This window comes from Enoplosus armatus, chromosome 22 (assembly GCF_043641665.1).
Source record: "Enoplosus armatus isolate fEnoArm2 chromosome 22, fEnoArm2.hap1, whole genome shotgun sequence".
NCBI lineage: Eukaryota > Metazoa > Chordata > Actinopteri > Centrarchiformes > Enoplosidae > Enoplosus > Enoplosus armatus.
In genome coordinates this window covers 7,321,902-7,348,323 of record NC_092201.1, presented here as the reverse complement: position 1 = coordinate 7,348,323, position 26,422 = coordinate 7,321,902, and the positions used below count along the sequence as shown (strand labels likewise).

General features: G+C 40.8%; 2 protein-coding genes across 3 annotated transcripts; one reads left to right on the top strand and one right to left on the bottom strand.

The window, feature by feature from the left end:
• Positions 1-3,502: 3,502 nt before the first annotated feature.
• st8sia1 (ST8 alpha-N-acetyl-neuraminide alpha-2,8-sialyltransferase 1) lies at positions 3,503-12,741 on the bottom strand. The gene is given in 5 exon segments (XM_070929161.1): positions 3,503-3,997; positions 4,690-4,782; positions 7,391-7,500; positions 11,261-11,405; positions 12,371-12,741. Coding segments are annotated over 5 exon segments (1,200 nt in total). The 3' UTR covers positions 3,503-3,516.
• A 6,539-nt stretch (positions 12,742-19,280) lies between these two features.
• On the top strand, positions 19,281-22,294 carry LOC139304840 (troponin I, slow skeletal muscle-like). 2 transcript variants are annotated; one of them, XM_070928726.1, is made up of 8 exons: positions 19,281-19,346; positions 19,976-20,000; positions 20,179-20,220; positions 20,716-20,757; positions 20,897-21,028; positions 21,116-21,205; positions 21,595-21,777; positions 21,875-22,294. In XM_070928726.1, the coding sequence occupies exons 2-8, from the start codon at positions 19,998-20,000 to the stop codon at positions 21,974-21,976; spliced, it is 594 nt and encodes a 197-aa protein (XP_070784827.1). In that variant the 5' UTR covers positions 19,281-19,346; positions 19,976-19,997; the 3' UTR covers positions 21,977-22,294. The 2 variants fall into 2 exon arrangements, with proteins under 2 accessions (XP_070784827.1, XP_070784828.1); XM_070928727.1 differs by lacking the exon at positions 19,976-20,000 and having other exon boundaries at positions 19,289-19,346.
• The last annotated feature ends 4,128 nt before the right edge of the window (positions 22,295-26,422 follow it).

The window sequence follows — 26,422 nt, the reverse complement described above, 5'->3', positions numbered from 1 at the left end:
AAGACATTATCATCACGAGGTGAAAGAAAGCTACAGAGCTAATAGTTGGACACAAACACAGTGGCAGGTTTCACATTGTAATCATGTGGGAGTTCAGTGTCTTGCTTAAGGACATTGCAGAGCTGGATGCTACGGGGATCAGCCATGTGGCCTTTCCATGACCAGACTCTAACCAATTGGTCACCCTGCAGCCACACTTCAGCTGAATAAATGTGACCAGTTGGCCTGAGACAGGAAAGAAAATGGACTACAATACTGCCATTGTGCATGTGTCATGCTCTATTTAGTTCTGTCTCTTTTTTTTCATGGATCTTGTGCGCTTATTGGCTTTCTTTTCACGAGTTAGCAGCCAGTTAGCTTAGCTTAGCATAATGCCTGGAAATGGGGAAACTGCTAGCTCTTTCTCTTTCTGAAAATAAGTAAATGGCTGGTCCAAGTGCTGTCTTTTCAGCTCCTCAGGACCTGCTGCTGATAGGACAGCTGGTTCTGAGGACAGTGGAGGTCAGAGTGGGTGTGGTTTGAACAGACAGAACACTTCGATAGCACTTACACCTGGCTCACATCTTGGTTTTAATGCGAATTTCCATTAAAACTCACAGATTGAACACAAGAAATATGACATAATAATTAGGCAGCTTTAGAGGTGCTGTTAGGCTATCTGCTTCCCCCGTTTCCAGTCTTTCTGCTAAGCTACACTAACCGGCTGCTAGCTGTAGCTTTGTATTTATCGGACAGACATGAGAGTGGTATCTATCTTCTCATCTAACTCACAGAAAAGAAAGCAAATAAGTGCATTTTCCAAAATGTCAAACTATTCCTATAAATTTTTATTATTAACGTGATGAAACACAGAAAACACAAGCATGTTTATGAAACTGTATATCTTGGCAAGTTCGACCACTTGATATGAAACCTGTGATTGGAATGTAAAAAAAACCCACTGATGATATGCTGCCCTCATTAGCAATGGTGATGATATTGCTAATGTTCTTTCACGCTAGATCAACGACAGAAACTGTGTGTAATGATGTATTATGTAAAGAGCCAGCGTTTTAAATATCGACTTACAAGTTGTACATGACATGTGAACGAAAGCTGTGCAGGTTAGCAACAACCGCAGTTGATCTGGACCTGTTGAAGTTAGTGAAGTCCATAAGAAGCTCTTATAAAGTATACTTTTAAAGAAGGATTGAACATCTAAAACTAATTGGTCATTATGCTAACAGACCAATATTTACATGACAGATTCATCTCCCTTTTGATAAGAAATCTCAGCTTTGCAGTGGTTCTTTTATCACTCAGGTAGGATGGATTGAGGGCATGATCAGAACATAATGGAAATAGATACAAATCTGTGTACCAAAAGCACATACACATTAAAAATCCTCATGCTTACTTAAAATTCACACTATGTCGCATCTCATTCATTCACAGTACTGGGCAGGAGAGAAAGAAAAAAAAAAAGGTGCAAATAAGAAACATCACAATAAGTAAAACTAATTAAAAGTAAAAGTGTTCCTCAAGTTCGGAGTCTCGAAGCACCACATGTGCATTTGGACTGGAAATGATTAGATTTCACTTCGTTAAATTGGTCCAACATGTAGCTCTCTTTAAGTTAATTGTACATGTTGTTAGGGGTCACTATCACATACTGTCCGATTGATCCAGAGCGCCAAGTGTGGCTGAGAAAATCAAAGTTCAAAACACATTTAAGAGCGTTAGAAATATCCCTCGTTTGCACGATCTTCTTGCCTTAATACATCTCAAAAGGCACTGGACCTCATTCAGCTTAACAGACAAGGAGTGGATAAAAAGCACAAAGCACTAAAGCTATCGACATGTTCTGCACCTTGAGTCCGATGTGTTGAAGCATCGTGGTACACTCCGTGCACTTTCCATGCAGAGTCATCCTTCGTTGCAGTCCTGACAATATGGCACGGTCACATTTATCACTTTTAAATAACATTTTAAAAAGAAAGAACCATTTCAAATCAAGTACATTTGTTTTTCCATCTGCAAGGCAAAAAAAAAAGAAAAAAAAAGTTGTGTCTGTTGTGTTGGCGTCTACATGATCGAGTTATTTTTCCCTTGCGCATGAAAAAAATGTCCCAAAAAAAAAATCACAATTATAAAAAAGGCGCACAAGACAAAATGGTAGCGACAACAACTGCATGAATAAAACCACAATTACCCAATAAGTTGTCCAGTATCTAAAGAAAAAAAGTCACCCATTAAAATGCCAGTCCTCAAGTCTTCTTCTGCCACTACTAATATTTATATCAGTGTCCCGCCATTTGAGAGAACAGAGAGTGTGAATCAAAGAGACCACTGTTCCCCTGGCCTGGCATTTGGTAAGTATAGCACAGTTAGCAAGAGATGACTTAGTAACTGCACTCTAAAAGAAGCAGGTCAGGCTGTTTTTTACCTAAGAAGCCTGCTTGTGAGTGAATCGTACCAAATACTCAGTCGGTGATGATGTCCACTATGAGGTGAGGTACCTATGTGTGATGTTTTTTGCAATAAATGTCCAGCCACTGAGGAACCTAAAAAAGTGTTGACATGAATCCCGAAAATCACATTTGGCAAACAGAAACACTACGCAGACACCAGGGTGTACTCATTTTCCCTTTTCGGTGAAGGGTTAAAATGCAACTTGGCTAAACATTCTAGGGTATATAGTACTTAAGACTCCATTTCAAATGGCTCCTGCTTTGAACTAGAGCTCTATTTGGCACCAGAGAATGCCAATCAAGCGCTTGGTAGAAGAAAAGCAGAATAAAATCCTTTCATACACATACCAGCCAGCTTTCACTCTCTTTCTCCCCCCTGCCAGTCTTTTTTTTCTCTCCCTCCATTAAATTTCAGTCCTATTCAAGCCACTAGGTACCAGGACACCATTATCTCTCCCTTGTTCTTTCAGTGGGTTTTATTATTCCCCCTGGTCCCCCACTCCTTCTGTCTCTGTTTCACAAAAACCCAGAGGGGGGTTTGGTCCAGCTGCCCCATATGTCAGTCGGATACAGTAGTCAGCATACAAAAACAAAAAACATCCCCCACCGATCCTCTCACTTCGGTTAGTCCCAGCTGAGGCTTTCCAAAAACAAACACACATCCGCACACACACACACACACACACACACACACACACACACACACACACACACACACACGCACACACACACACATATTTCAGAAACAAGGGGAGGAGATATGGCATGTTTTGGGAATGTATGAATATTTTACATTGTTTGTGTGTGGCTGCATGTGTCAGTGTGTATTCTGTCCCTGATGCTGCTGGTCTGGGTGGAGGACATTCTCATGATAATTAGGGATTAGCTGCTGGGACAGCAGGAGTGTTTTTGGACACAGATGCCGTGATGAGGTTCCTCAGAGGAAATGCGTGCACCCGTTTTTGCCTTAATGACAACTTCCTGCTGCTTCGCAAACCCAAATGTCTTCATCTGCTTCCTTTAGCCCACCAAACGTGACCCGACTGCTGTCACTCATCAAAAAGCTCTAACTCCCTCCTTCCTGAGGGGGGCAGCGTCCCACTCTCATGCGCAGCGTGCCGCTTTTGTGCAGCTGCCAAAGCTGGACAAACTCCTCAGGCATGGCGTGGAACCATTTATAGGGCAGGATGTTGTCGTAGTAATGGTGGCTGACAGGCTGCTCGTCCAGGCCGACGGAAAACGGCCAGAAGCCATAGGCCGTCACTTCCTCGCACAGCCCCAAGGCCAAGCTGACCAGGAAGAGCCCAGTGGAGAGGCGTTTGGCGTGTACGCTGCGGGCTTTCCAGAATTTTCCCACCGTGCGCAGGAATTCGGGGTTGGCAAAGAGCATGGTGAGGTTGGAGGAGGTGTCTGCCAGGGCGTAATACGCCCGCAGTGACGGGTCAGTGCCAGGCTTCATGGAGAACGCCGGCATGTAGATGTAGCTGGAGCCATAGACCTTCATATTGTCCACAAAAGCTTTTCTGGACCACAGAAGGTTCTGGAATCTGAGAGACAGAATAAGAAAAAGAAAGAGTGGGAGTGTGAGTCATTCATGATCTAGTGACTGGTTGACTCCTCTGTAGAGCTGTCTGCTCCCTCTTCCCTCTCTGCCTCTACAAAGGAAATTAGTTTCCTGTGTAGAAACACAATGGGTCACTGCTATACAGACAGATTCTGGCACTTGTTATAAGATAAACAAGACTTCAGGACTTAATTCAGCATTAAATGATTTGATTTTTAGAGGCAGAAAGGACAAGGAAAAAATGGCTTATGATTTGCATTTGCAATGTTTTTCTCATTTGATCTTCTATTTAATTTACTTTATTCAATTGGTTTATTTTACTCTTTTTAAATCCTATTCATGTATGTATTTTTAGATTGCCTTGTTTTTGTGTTATATAATGTCTTAATGCCATTTTTGTCATATGTAAAGCACTGTGAAATGTGCTACACAAATACTTGCCTTGCCTTCAGTTTCCATTCATGCCTTCCTTATTATCTATTAAAAACCTCACAGTACATCACCTCACATCACCACACTGATTCCACAACATCTATGTGTGCTACAACTAGGACGCTCAAACCTTCTCTGTAAATGATCAATATCTCTGCACAAGTGATGGACGTGCAGATACGTTTTACTTGAGAACGGAAATGATGTTGCGTGATTCTGATGATCAAAAAGCAAGCGGATTACCTCTTCTCTATGATGCTGGGGTTGGCTGTAACCAGATGCGTTCTGGTTCCCACATCCTCCACATATTCCTTTGAAAGCGGTGGAAGGTTACACCTAAATGAACAAAACACACATTATATATTTAACATTTCACATACTCTACAATGTACTGAAAATGGTGCCCATGATTATGTTTTATATAGGTTATTCAAGCATTTAGAGGGTAAACACTTTTATTTATTGAAGTCATTATGCCTGCTTACCTCCTGATTCCTGAGAGAGGTTTTGAGTGTGTGGTTGCAATGCAAACAGCACGTCAAAGATCTAAGAGCTACTTGTGAAGAGGCTAAAGCATTGGGAGCTAATATACTACAGGCAGCATCGGCAGAAAAGACATTAAAATTGGAATGACATGGCTGAGAGGCGGTTTCACAACTTCTGGTTTGCCAAAACTGGCAGAATGGTTGTCATATATCATTAATATCAATGTCCTTAATAATTACACCCTGTATTTCAGCGATGGACGTTAACATATTTTACATAAGACAGTTACTTTCTCCCTCACCCACAAACTGTGCTTACTGTCTCAGCTTCAGTAATAATGCTAATTTAATTTGACAATGACATTACTGTGCTAAATTCTCCTGTTTGCAAGATAATGTGTTTAGTGGGACAAATTACAATCATTATGGAATAACTACCTCCTGTTGGCCTCATATGTAGTTTATCACCAATGTCAGCTTTTTGTTATCAGCAGATGCAGGAAATGAAGAACGTGGGGGAAAAGGATTCTTTGTTTTTTGTGAATGTTGAAAATAGCCAGTGTCCCTTGCAGCAGTGTTTCCTCCCTCAGGGTTCATCAGCCCTGCTTTGCTTCCAAACTTTTGATAACTTTCATTTAGCTTCAGCTGTCTCAGTAACTGTCCACTTTATCTTTCAATCACTCCCTGATGCTGATGGGGAACTCTTTGACTCTTTCACTCCACAGTGAGTTTCATTTGTTTGGCCATCTCCAGTCTACAATCTATTCCAGACTCAACTTTACCAGTCTGGATATATAATATGTTTTACCCGGTTGACCCCAAAATAGAAGTATGTCTTAGCAGATAGGTTAGGACTCATTGGACATACTGCAAATTGCAGTTACTGGGTCAAGTCACTCAAAATACCTCCATCCATTATTCTGTAGCAGGGGCTGGAGCCAGCAAGCATTAGGTGAGGTGAGGGTTACACCCTGGACATGTCACTATTTGGGCAATTTAGACTTTTCCAATTAATCTGAACTGTCTTTGAACTGTAGGAGGAACCTGGAACACCGGGAAGAAGCCCAGGCAGATCTACACCAAATGTTGTAACCCCCAGACTGCTGGTGGAACCAAACCCTGGACCTTGAGAATACGAATAATACAAATACGCATTTGAGGACACGCCTTTTCATACTTTGTACTGAAAAGGTGCTCGGATGCTTGGAAACAGGGTAGAGTCAGGGAAAATCTGTTATACATTATACAGTGGGTTTGTTGAGGGTGGTCAATCACATCAGCTCCTGTCATCCTCAAGGCAGTGCTCCCTGCACATTATGTACTGACAGCTGGGTAATGGTGCAGCAACAAAAACAGAGGAGAGTGCAATATGTTGCAGAGTTGCTAAGTTAAATTCACATTTTGGACTTGTTTTAAGTCTTTTAGTTACAGTGTCTTGGAGTTTTTGGAACAATATCACCACTGCCAAACTGGGAACAAAACATGAGTCTGTTTAAGCCTTTGCATAGTGGCATAAACTGACAATTCACAAGAAACAAGGGAACAAAGGCTTCCCAAGCAGGTCGATGATTATACTCAATATGTGCACAAACACGGGGACTCGATGGCATGAAGAACACATAACAGGATCAGCAGCTACTCTGGACTGCAATGAGTTTCAAGTTTCAAGAGGATAAACTGAAAATTCCCATAGTAAAACTATTTATGACCCACAAGCAACTATGTACTAAATAACACATTTTTGTTTTGCGTTGCACCACAATGGCTGTCAGTTTGACCAGTCAGGACAAAGAGGTCGAACTGACCAGTTGGATGTCAACAAGAGCACAGGGATTTGTTATTTTGCAACAGACTGGTGCTGGACACTGCATGATGACGCACATCATGCATTTTTCCTTGAGCTGAATTTAAACAACTGTAGCTTTCACATTAGCTCTCTCTTCAACTCGCTCTGCTTCAACACTCTGGAGCAGTTGTCACGTTCTCAAGGGGGATTGCAGCTTCTTCAAAGATGGTTTCTTCCTCTATCAGAACCAATACAAATGCATCTCTTTGATTAAATGCTTCAAACAGGAAAACACCTCTATCTCACATTCATAATATGTAAATGACTCTCCTTGTGTGAAGTCCCAGTCACCTTATTTTGCACCAGCAGATGGTTTTTATTCTGCTTTATGCCTTCCTGCTCGTCTCCTCTTCCTCCCTCATCTTAGTCGATTTCTTTTTTGCTTACTCACGCTTAATCTCTTTTCTCCCTTGCCCTCGCAGTGGCCCATTTTTCTGTCTCTGTCTTTCTCTCTTGGCTACAGTCGACACCAGCTCTCATTAATACTGATGGCTGATGGGGTTTGGCTGCTCTCTTGGGCACAGGCTGATTCACATTTGGAGGAGCAGTGAAGAAGTCATATACATGCATGCACTTGCACTCGCATCCCCTAAACAGTGCCTTGTTTTCTCACCGCATGATGAAGTCGGCCTGGTCAATGTCCCTTCCACATTGGCTGTGCCGGAGAATGCCCCCGTTGCCCACCACCGCACACTTCTTCAGGGGCAGCTGCAGAGGGTTGTCCTGGGTGGAAGGAAACATGCAGCTCTGTTAGCGTACAGTCACTTACACACATGCACAAAAACATATATTAATTTTCTCTCAACTCAGGTCCCAAAATTGAGGCAAGTGCATGAGTCATCCTGCGTTCACCTAAGAGCAGGACCTCGGCCTACTGCTAATCTCCCTTCCCAGCCTCATGTGCTGAGGGACGAACCAGCATGGAGATAAGAAGTAAGGAAGGTGGACAAAAGCAGGTCGAGGTCATACAGCTTATGAATCAGATTTCATGGCATATTCTCTGAGAACAAAGTCTATATTATACACAGTTAATCAAAAATACCAAGCCGACATAGACAAATCAGGAAAAGGATGTACTGCCAAGCAAAAAACCTTTTCCTCAAGCCTGTTAATGTAAAAAAAACCTCTATACACAAATTCTGTTGGGCCTCAAACTATTCAATAAACATAAAATTCAGCTGAGCTGTGTACCAACATCATTTCTCATAGAACACAAAATGTCAAAGATGGAAACTTATTTTCTAAAAATTGGTATCTCTTCTCTTATCCTTCCATTATAATCTAATCTGTGCCTTGGTAAATGTATTTTCTTTAGTCTCCACAGGGTATTTGTGCCTGTGCTGTGGTTCCCGAACTTTTTTTATCTAATGTTCCCACACAGCCCAAATGAACTCAAGTACCCCTTCATACCTCCTGTCATGTTCCAAAAGTGTTTGAATTGATTTTCAACGGGATACTATTTAACTATTAATGATATAAAAGTGGATATTTTTACAGTATTATATTACGATTGAACTGTAAATGTTAAGGATGGTTAAGTTTGCATTCCACTTAAGTGGCTGCGCTGAGCATTTCATCCATTTATCCATGACTTTTCTCAATCATTTTGTATTTTCTTTAAATTGGTGGAGCTACTCCACAATCGTTCCACATGTAGCCTGGCAACTGCAGAATCACTGGCCTATCATCATCTAAATGAAAGCCTTGTATAGGATAGTATTAATGCTGTTACAGAGAACACTGAAATACCACGCTTCATGAGGCATGAGCCAAAAATGTCATTTCTCTTTGCCTCGCCTGCATTTAAATCGGAGGCATTGATTAACTGAGATTGGCGGAAACAATTGTGCTCATTATTCCCCTTAGAGTGCACACATTTGGGAATACACACACACAAAAATGCACACACACGCCTCTCCTTGCCTCGGGGTCGCTTTTAGACCATGACAGGGGGTTGAGTCAGAGGACAATACCCTGCTAACAGCACATCAAGCAGGGGAGAGGAACCAGCAAGTTGGGCTAAAACTTGAGAGGGGGACACTTATTACAGTAGCACGAGGTCCAGCTATTTCTGTAAAGTTATTAATCCAAATATGTTACCAACATCACAAAATTGTTCATTATAATTTAGGCTGCAACTAATAATCACCTTCATTTCAGATGAATATGTTGATTATTCTTTCCTTTAATGTTTTAGTCCATAAAAATGTGACACTGTTGAAACAATACACATCACAATTCTTCTTTTGTCTGACCAACAGCAAACCTAAGCTAGCTACTGTTTGACTTCCTGTTTGTTTGTTTGTTCTTTAAGTGTCGGTTTCATAATATGAGAGAAAAGCGGATCCTCAGTGTGCATGTGAAAGTGTTGTTGTGAAATTTAGGACTGAACAACAATATTTGTTTTTATGTGAAATTGTCAAACTTTTTAAGCTGCTGAAATTAGATTTCTTTTGTTTATTTAAAGCATAACCTTTATCTTCGGCCATTTCTGAGACAACAGAGCGGAGAACTACATGAAGTGAACATCAGAAAAGAAGAGATCATAGTAATCTACTGTTCAGTCCAAATGAACTGTATGTATGGATGCTCTGTTTTGAGCTATTGAACTAACCAGCAATTAACTGCCAAAGCCCTAATTGGCACATTCCCTGGCAGATGCTCAGATACTGTAGCTGTTGCCAGCTTGGTGTAGCAAGGCTGGTTGTCTGAGTTCAGACCTGCAATCACAGCACTGGTAGTTGAGAAGGCAGAGAATAAGTGTGTGTGTGTGTGTGTGTGTGTGTGTGTGAGCTTGTGCTTTGTCCATCCCCCCTAACTACTAGCTACCTTCCCTCTGAGTAGGCCACAATGTAAGCTTGTAGAGGAAGACAAAAATACCCAGAGCCATGGATACAGTATCACAAAAAACACTTGTAAATAGTAATGGTTACATGGATCATCAAACAATAAAAAAAAAAAATCCATCACAATTTCCCAAAACCAAATGTCTGCAGTTTGCTTTTGTCCAACAAATAATCCAAATTCCACTAATATTTCGTTTAGAATCATATAAAACAAAGTAAAACAGCAAAACACATTTGAGACACTGGAACCAGCAAATCTTTGACATTGTTGCTTGAAAAAATGACTTAATTATCAAAATTGTTGCAGATTCATTTTCTCGATTGAATCATAATTAATGAATCAACTCATTGCGTTAGCTCTAATTTAGATGAACCAATGTCTTCTAAATTTAGAACACAATCATGTAAACTCTGCGTTTAATCCCACTTCTGTACGTTCATGCACACACACCCACAGTGTGGTTCAGTTCGGCCACTCTCGCCTCATATTCATTTGCGTTTGTTTATTTATTCACCCTCACCTCCCCCCATCCCTCATGAATGAACATGCACGGCTCACGCCTGCAAATTAGGGTCAGATATTCATCGCATTTACCAACCAGGATATTAAACTGCAGATCTGTGGCATCAGTAATAGGGATCCAATCTTGATTAGTGAGATGTTCCGCCCCTGGATACAAAAGCCACAGCAACAGCACTTAACATCAGAGTTTCTCATTTTCTCCTGTTTTCAGGCACAAACACCCTCATACACATGCACACCCACACGCAGGCATGGAACCATGTAAAAATAGCCCGACAGCCCTTATCTGGAGGCATGAATGCACACTGGAGGTCAGTGTTTTGCACTGTGCTACATTCTCTACAAGGAAAGGAACAGGGGAAATAACTTGGGAGGGAGAAACCTGAAGAACATCCTCCTCCAGTTTTTACTCGTTGTTTAAACATCCCTATCTTAGATTAGACAGAAGTGGAAAAAAACATGACAGAATATATCCTCTTCAGTGAAAACCACAGAACAGGAGCCTGATTTAAATGTAAAATACAAATATGCAAATGATAAACAATAAATAAATAATAATTTGTCCTCATCTGCACCTCTCCAACTATTCCATAGCCTGTCTCTATAGAAACCCCTAATTTATTGGTCCTAAAGTGACTTAAAGAAAAAGTGAAAGGTGCACATCATGGCGATTAATATAAAAATGAAATCACTGTTGCATTTTACTGATGTTTGCAGCATCTTTTGAGGTGTCTTGTTGCTCCAACCTGCCCTTCCTCTCACATCTCCACATCTTAAAACCGACTCCCCTCACACTGCAGAACACTATACCAGTAATCCTCTCTCCTTCAGAGAGAGCGTCTCTGTGCCCCCTGCCCCCTCCCTGCCTCCATTATGGATCAAAATGGATCCATGTTAAAACCCACAGTCCCCACAACAGTCTCATATTGCGCTGAATAGGAGAAAAATCGTTTTTCATCATCTGGTGAAAACAAGTCTGTGGCTCTCTGAGGGGAAAAACACTGAAACTCCAACACAAAAAATAGAATAATAAAAGGATTTGCATGTGACGCCTAAACAGACAGACAATGAAATTCATGATTAAATCCTTTTGTATACAGCTTCTATGGCGTACCTGTACAAACAGTGGGTAGGTCTCATTGTTGACGGTGTGCGAGTGGTAAAACTCGCCATCGTACCACAGGACCTTGCCCATCGGCGAATTCTCCTTGGTCACTGCAAACATCCTCCGCGGATCACAACACTCTGTCAGCAACTTCCTGTGCAGAGAGGATGTAGGAAATGACCAGTTTGGTCTCTGGTGATGACGGTTTGACACAGATTGGATTCAACAGGACAGCTGGGATTCTGGTAAGAGACAGGCTATCATAATTGCTTAATTATTTGGCAGCCAGAATAAGATGTGTGTCCATTTGACTGGACAAAGAACTGCTGTGTGAGGTCAAGTGCTGCACATCAGAGGAAATGATCACATATTTTAGGTTATATACACCTGGAGTTTTAAGGATATCTCATGAAATGGATGTTCAATAGTGGCCCCCAAAGTTTCACTCTCTCAACTGTTAAATCATAATAATACATTGTACAAAACCTTACCAAACAAAAAGGTCTTTAAAGCTCTGTGACATTAAAACCACAGCTCCAAGGGAGCATTGCATCCTCCCGCAGGCCCAGTCCGCTGCTCTGCAGGTGTCACCTTCTCTCATGATCCTAATCGGCTTTGCCTCGGAGGATTGTCGGCACATATTCTCAAGTGAATAAGATTTAGATAAGACTGCCACAGTGTAACTAACATGAACTGTTGATCTGGTTTGAAAGACCCACACAGTGTCTGGTACTAAATAAAGAGTGTTATGTTTGTGTCTCCTGTGGTATCACTGTCAAACTTTTAAGAACTGTTTTTGTGAGATTGAGGCATTTTATGCAATACTGAGAACTATTTTCCATAACAATCTCATCACAATGATATTATACCCGTATGTTCAGGGACTCCGAATACAGACAAAAAAGGTCACAGGCACTCAGTGATAACACTTTGTGCCAAGAACCCCTACTGATAATATGTTTGTTGCTTTATATAACTTAATAAACATTGTATCATTTCACTTTAGTGCTCTAAAAGTGGATGTAGGGTTTAAATAATCATAAACAAAAAGGGAAATCTGCACCACTTTGGAAACACTGCTTTAAATCAATGCATAGAAATCTGACCCCTGACACGAACCTGTATAAATCGATGCCCGTCTGGTTCTTCTGCCATACTTGCCCCTGCCTCAGCACCTCCTCCACTATTTCTTTATCGCGGGGGAGTCTGTAGCCGGGGAAAATGTAAAACCAGCACAGCACCAGCACGCACAGAGCGGCCCACACCGACAGCTTGCCCCGGTAGCATCGCACCAACATCTTTCCCCCTGTTGTCTGTTGCACGGCTCAAAATAACCGGCGCATGCGAATGGAAAGCGGTGCAGTAAAACGCAGGCTCGGTTCAAAACTGGTCTCTCCGTCCGCTGCGAATCCCCGTCTCATGCCGCAGACGGGGTGGAGTATGAATGGAGCTGCAAGGTAGTCTGTTACCGGGTTGTTTGGCTCAAGCATCGGTCCGGAAATCATATTTTGTGTTGGTGAGGCTCTACTGGAGAGGAGCAGAACCGTCTATCCCTGCAGCAGCTCACACTCGGTTGCGGGGTTGTGGTGCAGTGTGTCGGGCTCTGCAGGAAACCGCCGCTCTGCTCTCGGTGTACCACCACCATCATTACAGCCTGCGGATTGTGAGGAATCATGCGGGCCCCCTCCCCGCCCGGTGTCCCTCTGTATCCCAATCCGAAAGGGGTCTCCGAGGGTCCCCGATCCGGTCCACCTTGATCCTCTTTCTCCCGTCCACTGTCCTCTCCTCGGGCCTCCGCCGTCCTCGTCCTGCTGCAGGGTCTGCGGTGCAAGTGAACCGGGCCAGTCCAATTCAGTCTCCCTCCACCATCCACTCTTTCTCCTGTCAACACCCCCTCCGCCGAGACAAAGTGCTTCTTGTGCTGCTGGAGGCGCGTCGAGCTAGCGAGAAATAGCACGGATGAGAACGGAAGTGTACCTTCAAAATTAAAGCATACAGACAGAACACACGACACATGCATGAATTCCCCCTCATGTAACCAATTGATGGTTGACCCCCTTAGTTACTGTTGCTAGGCCATCAAGCTTTAGATTCTAGCACAACACAGTGCAGCTTGCAATGATAAAGGTGTAATAATAATAATAATAATAATAATAATAATAATAATAGTGATAATAATAAAAATAATAATAGTGATAATAAAGTAAAAATAGATTCTATCAGCTGAAATAACGAGTGTAGCCAGCAGATTTGATCAGCTGTAGCTAGCTAGTGTAAGCTAATGCTAACACTAAAACTCTGTTAAGCTAGTTGAAAACAGCTGACTTTAATGTTTCCAGCAGATTCATTTTAAAATGTGATGTCTGTAAAAGGGTCTTAAATATGTGCACGATGGCTACATGATAATGCTAAAAGATGGAGGATAAAGCTACATGTTCCAGACAAAAAGTTAGCAAGTGGCAGCATTCGTGTATTGCAGGGTAGACCTAGTTATCCCTAGTATTGTAGAAACAGTATTATATATTATATACAATGTAAAACCCTGGACATAGGTTAGATTTAGGTTTTAATATTTGTATTTTTCAAACAGTGTGCTTCATTTTTGCAGGCAAAATAGCCAAAAGGTTACAAAGGTACAAAACACTATTTTGGAGTCGTCAGTGTATAAACTTCCTCAAACCAAATAAAGTGCGTTTCATGGTAGTATATATGCTATATACTATTGTCTCCTTCCGTCCTTGCTGTAATCAAACCATTTGTTAACATGGGTCTTACTTTGAAAGTCCTGCTTTAAAGTCCTGATTTGATCCCTGCTGGCTTGACTCTGACTGCTGCAGCGTGAAAGTGTCTCACCTCGACTTCCCGCTGACATCTGTGAAGTGTGGTGCTGCCGCCCCCTGCTGGACTCAGTCTGCACTGAATGAAAATAAAAAGGCTTTAAAGATGATTGATTGACACGCTGCTGCAGCTACCTGCGACGGTACCACACCCTATCTCCACAGTCCACACTGAAGTCACTTTATGATCTTATTCTAATCCGGACATGTTCTTCCGATTCATGTTCGACAAAATGGAGCAGCACACTTGCATTCTTCCCAATAATATTAAATTATTTTACATTCTGATTTTCCTGCGCACCAGCAGCTGCAGTGCGGTGTAAAATAAAGCTCTGCTGCCCTCGTGTGGATAAAGTCAAGACACTCAATTAAAATTAAAATATAAAATACAGTTTAAATACATAGCATCAATATAGAAAAATAAAGGCTCTATATCACAGGCACTTCTTGATTAGCTGTAGAGTCAGATTTAAGGGTACATTTAGGATTAGGTGAGGGACAAAATTAGACACATGTATATCTCCTACAAGCCCATTTCTGTGTGTATAATAGACTACTAATATCCAGCTGCATTGTTTTTAAATAGACTACACTACACCAACACTAGCACTCCTGTGGAAATGCTGCATGTTAATGCAGATGATTCAGGGTTCAAGGTTGCTTTTATCTTCTCTCAAAGGAGAAATAATTCTTGGATTGAAGGAATTGCTGCATATCTTTATTTGTTTGTACATAAAAAAATATAATATATATATATATACGTTCACATGTATCATACATAACATATACTCAGATATACATTGATTTAAAGTAAACAAGAGGCAGAAAGCTAAACGCATATACAAAGACCTCTCCTAAAAACTCATGGCAAGATAAACACAATTACATGGAGTAAAAATAAAGGGTAGCAAGGCTACTACTAAATAAATACACATATATAATAGTTATTTCTCTTTCCAGTTGTCCAACAGTCAACACTACATAAAACAGACATGCCACAAAAGACACTTAATAAATGAATACATAAAAACATATCAACACAACAACAAAACAGTGATACACATTTTCAAAAAACATATCCCCACTCAGAAAAACCTCAATATTTTACACTTTTGATGCCTACAGCCAAGCAAAAATAATAAGAACCATTCTTCAGTTATCTCACCCCCCCCCCCCCCCCCCCCGTCCAATTTTGTCTTGATCGGCTGACAAAAGTGTGGGTAGCTGAGAAATGTTGGCTACTCAGGGCACCCGCTGCACCCTACTGGGAATCTCTGAGGGCAGCGTCAAGGTTAGACCAGTGGGCAGAGGGATGCCATGGTAGGCCACTTGGCTGCAGTCTGGCATCAGCTGTGCACTACGTCCAAACAAAGGTGCCACTATGGAGGTCTGTACAAGATCCAGAAAGTGCGAGGAGACAGGCAGGGGTGGAGTGGTATGGAAAGACGGAAAAAGAAAAAACACCTGCATCTTGTTAGATATTGATACTGAAATGTTCTGATTAAAAACAAAAAGGATGTTCGTGAGAAGTATTCAGATCCTTTGCTGAAGTAAAAGTAGTAACACTGCAGTTTAAAAATACTCCATTACAAGAAAAAGTCTTAATTTAAAGTATTATTAGCATAATATACTTGAAGTATAAATAATAAAAGTCTTCATTGTGCAGAACAATGCATCATATTTCATAAATCAATCTTAATCTGCAAAGTAACTGGAAACTATAGCCTTCAAATAAATGTAGCTTAGTAAAAAGTCCAATATTTGCTTGAGGTGTAGAAGTATTAATTAGCATTAAAAGGAAAGAGTCAAGTTAAGTACCTCCATATTTCTTATATGATAGTCCTGAACATTGTTCATGTACAATACAGTGCATGAAGTGGTTTCAAATGGCAACACAGACCCCAAAGTCGACATCGAGTCACCTCATGCTTGAGCTGGCTCTGTCATGACAACGGGTTCAGATGGATTATATAGCAGACAACTGACAAAACAAATAACACTTCAAAGAGCAGGTGAGGATGGACTGAAATCCTTGAGGATCACGCATCAGCAGCCTGCCTTAGAGAATAATGCAGCTTTAGCTGTTGTCCCTTTTTTTCTTTCTTTCCATCCCAAAAGGTTCAAAATGAGCTCAAGTGTTCAGATTGACGACCCCATAAGGAGAACTATGGGGCGACGCATTGAGCTGTCACCTACCTATTTATGAAAGGCAGCGACTGTAGAAAGTGCATTACAAGCACTTCCCGATACCAAGGCCTCCCTATCTTTTAATGTTTGTGTGTATATGTGTGTGTGTGGAGACAGAAGGGAGTTGGGTTGCATCAGAAATAGCTCTCCCACCTGCTGAGGATCACTGAAAAAAAAATGATGACAGAACATTTGTTGCCCCCCGCGTCTTCCTCCTTTTATTGCCTCTCATAGCTCACTGGGGTATTGTCTCTTTCACTCCCTTTCCCCCTCTGTTGTATTAGCGACAGAAACCAACACCGGATGGTGTTTGATACTGTACCACTAATGCAACAGGAACTTTGATGACATATGTCAAAAAGATCATATGTCTGCTAGAATACCCTGGAAAACTAGGGAAATTAATTTAGACTAAAACTTTGGAGGCTTATAGTGTAAGAGTGTATAAATGCTGTCAAATGTTTGTATAATCATGAGATAAAATAAGGAATATTAAAAGTGAAAATCACAGATAAGCCAGAGACAGAAAGAAACCATGTATCTGCTTTATTTAGGTTATTTGAGTTATTAACTGGGCTGTTATGCAGAAACATGAAGGCAAATTGGCATGGAAAAAAATCTGCAATTATCAGCAAGTGACATTTGTCTGTGTTGCCGTATTTGGAGGCCACATACATGATGCATAGATGGAAAAAACACATTTTGGGATATATGTTTAATTGATTAAAAGGAAAAATATATTCATAGCCGATATGAGCATTTATATAGGCTATATTAAACATGTCTATATTAGTAAAAAAAAAAAAATGGAAATAGCCATTTTTGCTATATTTTCAATTGTATGTCCATATATATATATATCTCACACATTTGTTTTGGATATTGGTGACAGACATACACATTATATATGTAATCTACATATACGATCATGTATTAGATTTTTGTGTGTGGGGACATAACATAAGGTATTCAAAGTGAAAATGGCAGATAAATCAGAGACTCAGAGAGAATCAGACACAAGAAATCACTTAAAGTTTTAACATGCTGTTCCTGCTGCAGACAACTCTTCTCATTCATCTCCACTCTGATTTCTAATCTCTGAGAAGCCCTCACAACTCACTGAGAGCAAAAGGTTCAGCATAGAGTCTTGCCCGTTTCGCGCGACTCATCCAAAGACGTCCTTGCAGCTAATGCTCGGTTTACCAAAAACACCTTAGCACTTGCATCTGCTATATTCCAGTATAAGCCAGTGGAAAGAAGAGAAACTCGATGCTGAGGGGTCAAGTGATTTGCAAGAAGTGTCAGAGCTCAGGCCGAGATTAGCATGCATGCTCTGAAACCTTGACAAAAGCCAGGCCAAGAAATTGTTGACTGGCAGATGTAAATACAAAAAACACACATGTAACAGGACAGAGAGGTCAGAGATGACACAGACCTTTTAATAAACAAATGAATTAAAAGATTTTTCACTGGATAATGGACATTTTGACCTGATGGTGGGTTTTTCCATGAACTCAACTAGTTAAATGTGGTCAAAAAGGCCTTTCTGGGTATATAGACAATACATGTATAAGCCTGCACACATCTATGCATCCACATATCCAAGTTCATGTAGGTATTTTATTTGTATACGCACAAAAACTCCAAAGAAACGTTTCCATGTGCTGGCTTACACAAACATCCTGCCACTACATGGTTTGGAAATCTGTTAGATGGCACAAAATGAGAGCGCTGAGGCTTCTCAAACACATTTCCTTTATGGATCTGGAGTCAAGAGCGCAAATCCCTCCACACTGTTAACATGCCTTATGATTTTGACAGATGTGTGCATGACAGGTTCTCATTAATTATCACGTATATTATTTGACGTATTCAGATTGCAGAACGGCGGCAACGCCAAATAAAACAATGTGGTTTGAATCAGAGAGATAAGCTTTGGCACGTAATCTTGAGCTCTCTGCACATCATTCCCCTCAGGACATTCATTTAAATGTATGTCTGTTTATTAGTCCCTGCCAGGACTTCGGCAGAACATCAGCCAATGCAGCGGTGTAACAATAAGAGTGACAACAGATCAGGATGATGAACTGTGTCTCATCTTTTGTTCCCATGTCTGTTTGACATCTCCTTAATGACACTGTTGAGACAATAAATGGTATCTTCACTGTAGCAGCTATTTAAACCTGCCATGAACTCAGAGCCAAAGTGGCAAAAATGGAACAATATCTTTATCTATTTTGGGGCACTACATAATCACACCAACCGGTATCTTTATCATAATAACTGTGGTTACAATAGATCAAATGTCAGAGGAGCTAATTCCTGTTATTTAACCTTGATGCGTTCCCCTCAGATAAATCAGAGTGGTAATGACAAGAGCTAACAGTCTCTGCATGGCTGCATGTGCTGAGCCTTTCTAAATACCCAGAAACTGTCAGCAAATAAACAATAAATCAATTTGACGTAATTATTTCCTTAAATCTGATCTTGTGTGTTGATAGTGTTGGGTCCATTCTCAGAATATGATTGTGTGCTTTTGCTGTGCGTGAGGGCTTTGGGTGTATTGTACTCATCGAATGTTATCACTTAGCTAGAATTTTAACTGTTGCCCTTGCCATTTTCAGGCTAGCTGTTTCCCCCTGCTTTCAGTCTTTATGCTAAGGTAAGCTAACCTGCTTTCTTGGCAAGAAAGGAAATGAGCATATTTTTTTCCCTTTAACTTTCCCTTTAAGATATACTCCTAAATGTGAAAGATACAATGGTTTCAATATTTGTGACTATTATATGCATTGATGTTCCAAGGGGGAACAATAAGATTATTTCATGCAACAAGAGGCAATATCAGGACAATACCATTAAGGTAATGCTCATGATTTATTATTACACTCCCTCGATGTTGTCACAGTGTCAGGGGAGGTGATATTTCATGCTTGGTCCCATGCCAGCACATTCTTGGGACCAGACGTTATATATCTGCCGTCCATGTGCCACACAGCTCACATCAAAAGCTGCCTATTGTCTTCAGCAGCCCCTGTTTGACTTTCTACACCTCTGCAGACTCCCATTCACAGGTAGAACAACTATGTCTTTACGTATTTAGTATTCAAATAAGTATTGAAGGCTTTCAGTATATTGACTCATTTTTATTTAGTTTGTAATAGTGTTTTGCAAAATTATGTCTTTTTTATGTTAATGAAAGCCTGATGAAGTCTTTCCAGAGCTATTTAAATATAATTATTCTCTTACAAGATGTCAGAACAATGAATTAACTGTTATTACAGACACCAGGACAATGTTTTACCAGTTTTACTGTGGTAATGTTTGTCAAGTGTATTAAAATATAATTAATTATGGCATGTTTGTAAAATATGTCATCTTAATGAGAAGATTTGATTTGCCAAATCTTCTACTTGTGACTACAGCTGCCAGGGTTGTCTTTTTTGTCAACTTCTTAACAAATCTGTGGAGATGTCATACTGCAAAAAAAGTGGATTCCCTCCACTGAATATAGTGGAGGGAATCGTCCTTGTCATGTCCTTGCTTTAATCCTGTTGTCAAATGGATGTTGAGGACTGTTTGTTATGCGTCACCCTGACGGGTCACATTACATTGTGGTTTATTGGGGTGACGCATTAGCCCCTAAACTGTACTAATACACACTTCTGTTTCTCTCACGTTTTGTTTGTTTTTGCGATTATAGTTGAAGTGTGGTAAGAAAATTTATGGTAATCCTCTATCCCTGAATCCTACTGTCATGGTTCATATTTGTGTAATTGACTGCTCTTGATTACAGGAAAAACTGTAGTCACTTCTTAAATACATAAATCTCTTTTAATGTGCTCATAAACATAATCATATGCCTATAATATCATCATCCTCATTTGTTCCTGTTTGCGGTTTCAGGAGCCCGGAAGAGCCAAAACAATGAATCCCAAAGGGGATAAGGTGAGCCTTATGTTAATCCTCCATGCATGGAGTGAGGACACATCGTTCTTATGCACAAGGCAAAGATCTGGCAGTGGTTATCTGTGTTGTTATCAGCATCACCGAGAGCTTTCCCCTTGACTTCATCCTAATAATAAAGCATTATCTTTTCACATGCAGCTGCAGTAAGTGTTGTCGAATTTGACACTCACAGGTCTTTCCATACATATTTTACTGTATATGGAACAGTTGATGGACTTGTATCACAACTGCTGGTAAGCTAAGCAGGAAAATCTGAAAGAACTTTTGTGAAGTTTGTTCAGTTTCAGTTGATAGATGTTGATGCAACTCAATTTTCTGCAGTTTGTATTATATTGCAAAGTATACGTCTAATTTTGTCCATCCTCTGTATATGTACCCCTTTATAAACTTGAACAACCTCATTAATTAACGATCATTAAAATATAATCGTCTATTGTGTTGTGAAATAATATTGACAAATGTCTTTTTTCACAGCCGAAGTCGAAGATTTCGGCTTCCCGCAAGCTCTCCCTCAAGGTAACTAGTTATGATATACCTTTTTTGTTGAATATGAATTGATCACATTCACAGTGCGTGGATGAAGCTGGACAAACCAACTTGGGTTTCTGTCGACATTCCTGCCCAGTTTTGATTGGTATCTGTTTTGTCCAATCAGATGCTTCTCCTCACGAGAGCCTGTGAGGATTTGGAGCGGGAGACGCAGGAGAGGGAAGAAGAGAAAGTCCGCTATCTGGGAGAGAAGTTGCCCCCATTGCAACTGTCTGGATTACCACTGGAGGAGCTACAAGTAAGCGTCATAAACCACAGAAGAAAAAGCTTTTTCTACTGCAGAAAATGTTTGAATAATATGTTCTAAACCTGCTTTTCCCCCCAGACCCTATGCAAACAGCTTCATTCAAAAATTGATGTTGTGGATGAGGAGCGATATGACTGTGAATCCAAAGTGAGCAAACACAACAAAGATGTAAGTCTCTGAACGCCCTCCAGCACCTATCATCAAGCACATATTTTATCATTATCTTGCACAGTTCAGTCAATATTTTAAAATGAAAGTTTCTTTCTTTGGCTGGAAACCAGAGATTAAAACATGGAGAACAATGTGGAGTGTGGAGTTTTATTGGCTTGTTGAAAAGTTTTCTACCAACACGAATCACTGTACTTTTAATTCAAAACCACAATGTACTATATGTCCATATTCCAGCAAAAATCACCTTGAAATGATTTAATGCTTCAGTCGTAGCATTTATACCTTTAAAAAAGGCTGGCTCAGTAGAAGTCAAAACTTCCCAGCAGCATGAGCGAAAGTGAATTTAGCTGTCTTTTGTTTTATATATTTCCTGTCATATTTTTCAGATCCATGAGCTGAAGCTGAAGGTACAGGACCTTGGAGGCAAGTTCAAGAAGCCTGCCCTGAGGAAGGTGAGGGTGTCAGCAGACGAGATGATGAGAGCTCTCCTGGGCTCCAAACACAAGGGCTCGATGGACCTCAGAGCCAACCTGAAGTCTGTGAAGAAGGAGGACGTCAAACAGGACAAGGTACTGTTAGTCTGTCAGTCTGATGGTTCTCCAAACTCCTTTGAGAGGTTTTTCTCATGGAGATGTGTTTTAATTTCATTTTTATGTTCCACCCCAGGTGCTCACTAGTGAAGTGGGTGACTGGCGTAAGAATGTGGAGGCCATGTCAGGCATGGAGGGCCGCAAGAAGATGTTCGATACAGGTGGCGGAGGACAGTAAGACGCTCTGCGACAAGTCCTGCAAATGATGAAGCTGGTCAACCAAGAGCAGGGAAGAGGAAGTTGTCTAGACAGAAATATGGAATACTACTATCTGAAGGCTAAGTGAGTTGAAAGCTGTAGGAATTAAGCATAAAGGTCATAAGCATGTTTAGCCCCTAGCACATCAGCTGTGCCACCATTTGCTTGATGGCCATTTTCTGTGCAATGACTCAAAGCACTTGAAGTGTAGGATGAGTAGTGACCCATTGTTTTTTTTTATTTTTATCATTTTGTTATGACATCTTTAGACAATTAAAGCGGATATGAATAAACAGTTTCCATGTCTGATGTTCCATATCTGTACTTGACTTTATCATGTTTCATTTCACTGGCACCCGTTGGTTTATGTGCGGCACGTAAGAGGATTGAAAGCAGCTTAACTCATGATGGATTAAAAAAAGGAAGATGGGAGGGGGGCACAACAGGTGTTACCTACCAAAACTCAGCCTCATAATGTTTAAATAGATCTTGCAGACACATCCAAAACAGAAGTGAAAGAACATATTTAAAATCACAAATAATGATGAATACAGTGAATTCTTTTACCAGGTTGTAATAATCTTTATTATAATAGAGACAAAGCTTCAGAAGTTTTGAACAAGTGAACAAGCTAATTAAATTCAAAAGAAAATTGGACTTTCTAATAGTAACTAAGACAGTGTTTTGGCCATAATCAGAATTATGTTTTGCTCATTTTAATCATGTCAGAAATAATGAAAAACGTTTACTTTGGGAGTTTAATAGGACTGCTTCTTGATCGTTATATTCAGGGTATGATGATAGAAATAAACCACAGGAGACGTGACTCTGGAACACCTGGGCAGAGTATTTTTAGCCATGATGTTGTCCTCCATAGCTTCCAGCCCTTGAGAGCAAAACTTGAGCTGGATAGCAAAACCCACAGGTATTTTTGTCCTACACATTGCACGCATGCATGTGCTTCTTCTGTGTGTGTCAGTGGGTTGACTGGCTGTTGTCACACAGCCTTTGTTATTTCAAGTATGGCACCAACAATAGCTTCAGTATTCCTGGAAGGACACACCACTTGGTGTACTGTATGCTTTTATGAGCTGCTTATGGAAATGTATGTGTGTGTTTAAACAGCTGAAACACATCTCTCACGCCTGTCAACGTCCACTTACACACACACACACACACACTCACTCACATAGCATGCATGATAACAATGTATGATGATGTTGGAGACATGGATGTTGAAAAGAGACATAAACTCCCCTGTGTGTGTGTGTGTGTGTGTGTGTTTGGAAAAGCTGATCTCTAACCTCTCGTCTGCCCTTGCACTTAGGCTTAGCAAGCTGATAATGAAAAGCAGCCCAGGTCTCGATACACACTCTGTATCTATAAATAGGCACTGATGAGAGCGACCTTCACATAGAACAAATGTTCCAGATGTGCTATCCAGAGTTTGTTCATGTCAACACCACGTGGCGACTGTTAGATGCAAAAGGCCACGGAGCTTGTTGAGATGACAAACACATTCAAGTGAGTGTGGCTTGATGTGCCAAAACTCAGACCAACACAGTCAGTGCTGTTTGTGGGATGTAACACACTGTGGTCACACTGTGCTTCACTGTCAGCGCCACTTGATGGCAGTCCACAATCAGAGTAATACAGTACACCACCTGCTATAAATATTTAAGAAGGTAAGTAAAACATGGAGGTTTTGTGCTATGGCAATTCAGTAAAATCCCAGAAAACCGTGTAACTGTAACTGTTTAATTTGTTAATTTTAGAACGACAGACTGTTGTTTGGAAGAGACCATTTGAAGATTATGAATTTGTATATTTTGTTTTTGTAGAAAAAGGTTGGAGAAGTGCAGGAACTATGTGTCACACTTAACCTTAATTTTATGAATACAAGATGTTTGTGAGATTGTGAGGAGGTCCTTCCTATTTTGGCGCCATCTGGACGTTGCTTGATGTCTACTCTGATGCATGATTTGTGAGCTATACAAGTAAAATTAAACTAAACGGACACAAAGAATCTTCCCTGTCACAGTCTGTCCCTTCATTGTCATTTCCCATCCATCCACCAGATGCCTTTGGACTTTCCCTCCTTTCCCTCCTTTCCCCATCACCTGAATGCCCCACCCAGCTTCACACCTGTCCCCACTTCCATTGTTCCCATGTCAGGTTGTCCAAGTTGCAATGTTACTTTCTTGCCTTGTGTTTTTGCTTTGGAATTTCTGTTACCAGTACATGAACCTCAACCTGGACCTGAACCTGCCTACCTGTATTGTGACCTGCCTTTAAGCCTTTATATGCCTTCATTGTGGCAATAAATACCTGAACTGTACCACCTATTTGTCAGTATTTTGGTCTTATCCCTGTTGCTCCGCTCACTCCAGCCGTGACCCCCTCCCTCTATTCCTTCATGTTTAAAAACTGTGACTCTTCTCTCTTGGAGGAGAAAAAAGGAACAATATATTTCCACAAGTTGTAAGATGGACGAAGTGGAGCCTGACAATAAATAATTAGCGCTGTGTCTCTAAGCAAAGGAAAGGAAAAATTAGTGTTAGTCTGCAAAGAAAACAGAGAGGCAGATTACAATGTTTGCAGCGTGTACGTGTGTGGCCTGATGAGAAGTGTGATTGATGTCATTAATCTTCAACATGCAGCACGAGCATTGTATTTATTGCTGCAGGGACTTGGGGGGGTTGGCAATATTGGAATATATTTGACAGTAACAGAGGGTGGCCTGGTGATTAGGCAGACTGCCCTGTGACTGGGAGCTCCAGGCTCAGTTCTTGCAGCAGCTAATGTTATGTACGCCAGCAGTCACGTGTCTCCGCTGTCCTTCAGTGAGATAAGTGGACACTGTGCCAGAGTCAGAATTAGTCTGATGCTGAGCCAAATTCATAAAGGCACTAACATGGTACACAAAATCTTTAAATCTTTTGAAAATACTGCTTTTTTTGTATGCACTCCTGTTGCAGCCACCTTGAAAAAAAAACAATGTTGCTGCAGTGATACTGTTTTTAATTGACATGTGAAACTAAAATCATTTTCTTGTAGATTTTAGATTATAACTGCAATTCCCCATTATGAGTATCCCATCGCAGTCCAGGCTCTTGGCAACATGGAAGAGAAACCAAATGCAGAAACTCAGGCAGAGCAGGTTGCATTAAAGGCACTTCTCCAAATGGGTGAATCAGAATCAGACAAACTACTCAAAGAAAAGCACAGGCCAGTCACAGACAAGCAGCAGCTTTTAAAACTCAGGTAGCGAATACCGAACAGTTTAAAGAAGAAGTAGAAGGCGATAGACGTGGCTGAAGCTCTATGACAGGCATGCAACACAGACGTTCCAGACACAGGAAGTGGGAAAGTGACTGGTATATGCACACTTGGGCAAATGAGGGAATGAGGAACAGGTGTGCAGGCAGGTGGATAGTCAGGTGATTGGCAAGAGCGCCGCTTTCACGATGACATGTGCAAATTCATATGGATCAAGGGTTTGAATGAGCCAGAATGACCATAATTCTCTATCTGTAATAAGAGGCCATGCAGATGATACTCAAGAGCAGTTACATAAAAGTAGTACGTCTGAGGTCAGAGGGAAACATCCATACAGGCAAGTTGCAGCAGTTTATCTGCATAAAGATACAGTGATGAGCCTTTTTCATTTTTGTAGTTTGAGGAGAAGGGGTGTGGTGGCACAGGAATGACCACTACAAATACATTGTTTTCCAAGAGGGCAAGGGAGAAATGTAATGTTTGGGGCTGCAGACAGGCGATCTTCCTGTGACAAGCAAATTTCTGTGACCTCTGGGCTTGTGCTGCACTAACTAGCTACTGTAGAATATATGTTTACAGCTTTCTGGGTGGTGATGTGACAAATAAGCAGCTTGAGGCAAATCCTGTTTCTTTTCTAAATGTTAATCTATATTTGGAAGTAATGACACAGAAAAGGAGCTTTAAAAAAAGCATTAGACTGGTGGATTCAAGGGTTTAAACAGAAAGAAACACACACATGCACACACCCACACACAACATGCAATATGCTCCCCTAAGTCAAAAAGTGTTAATTGGATTCAGAGTGAGGGGTGAGTCTCAGTGAAACAAGATGACGAAGACACACATTTGTTATTTGTTGCTAATCCATTTGACCCAATTAAAAGGTTGAGGGTTAACTTTGCTTTGCTTGAACTGAAACTACAAGTTGCCTGATGAACCAGACATTCATTTTTTTGTATTCTAGCTGAGCTTTATCAATGAATCTGTATTAGGCAGTCATGCATCAGCACCCCTCATATTTAAATATGCATATTATAATGACTTCTTAAGGTAGAAATCGGAACGTAATTTGGCACACATTTGGTATATGCATTGTGAAAAGGGCTTTTTGCTGGACAGCAGACTAAGCTCAGAGAAAGAAAGTTTT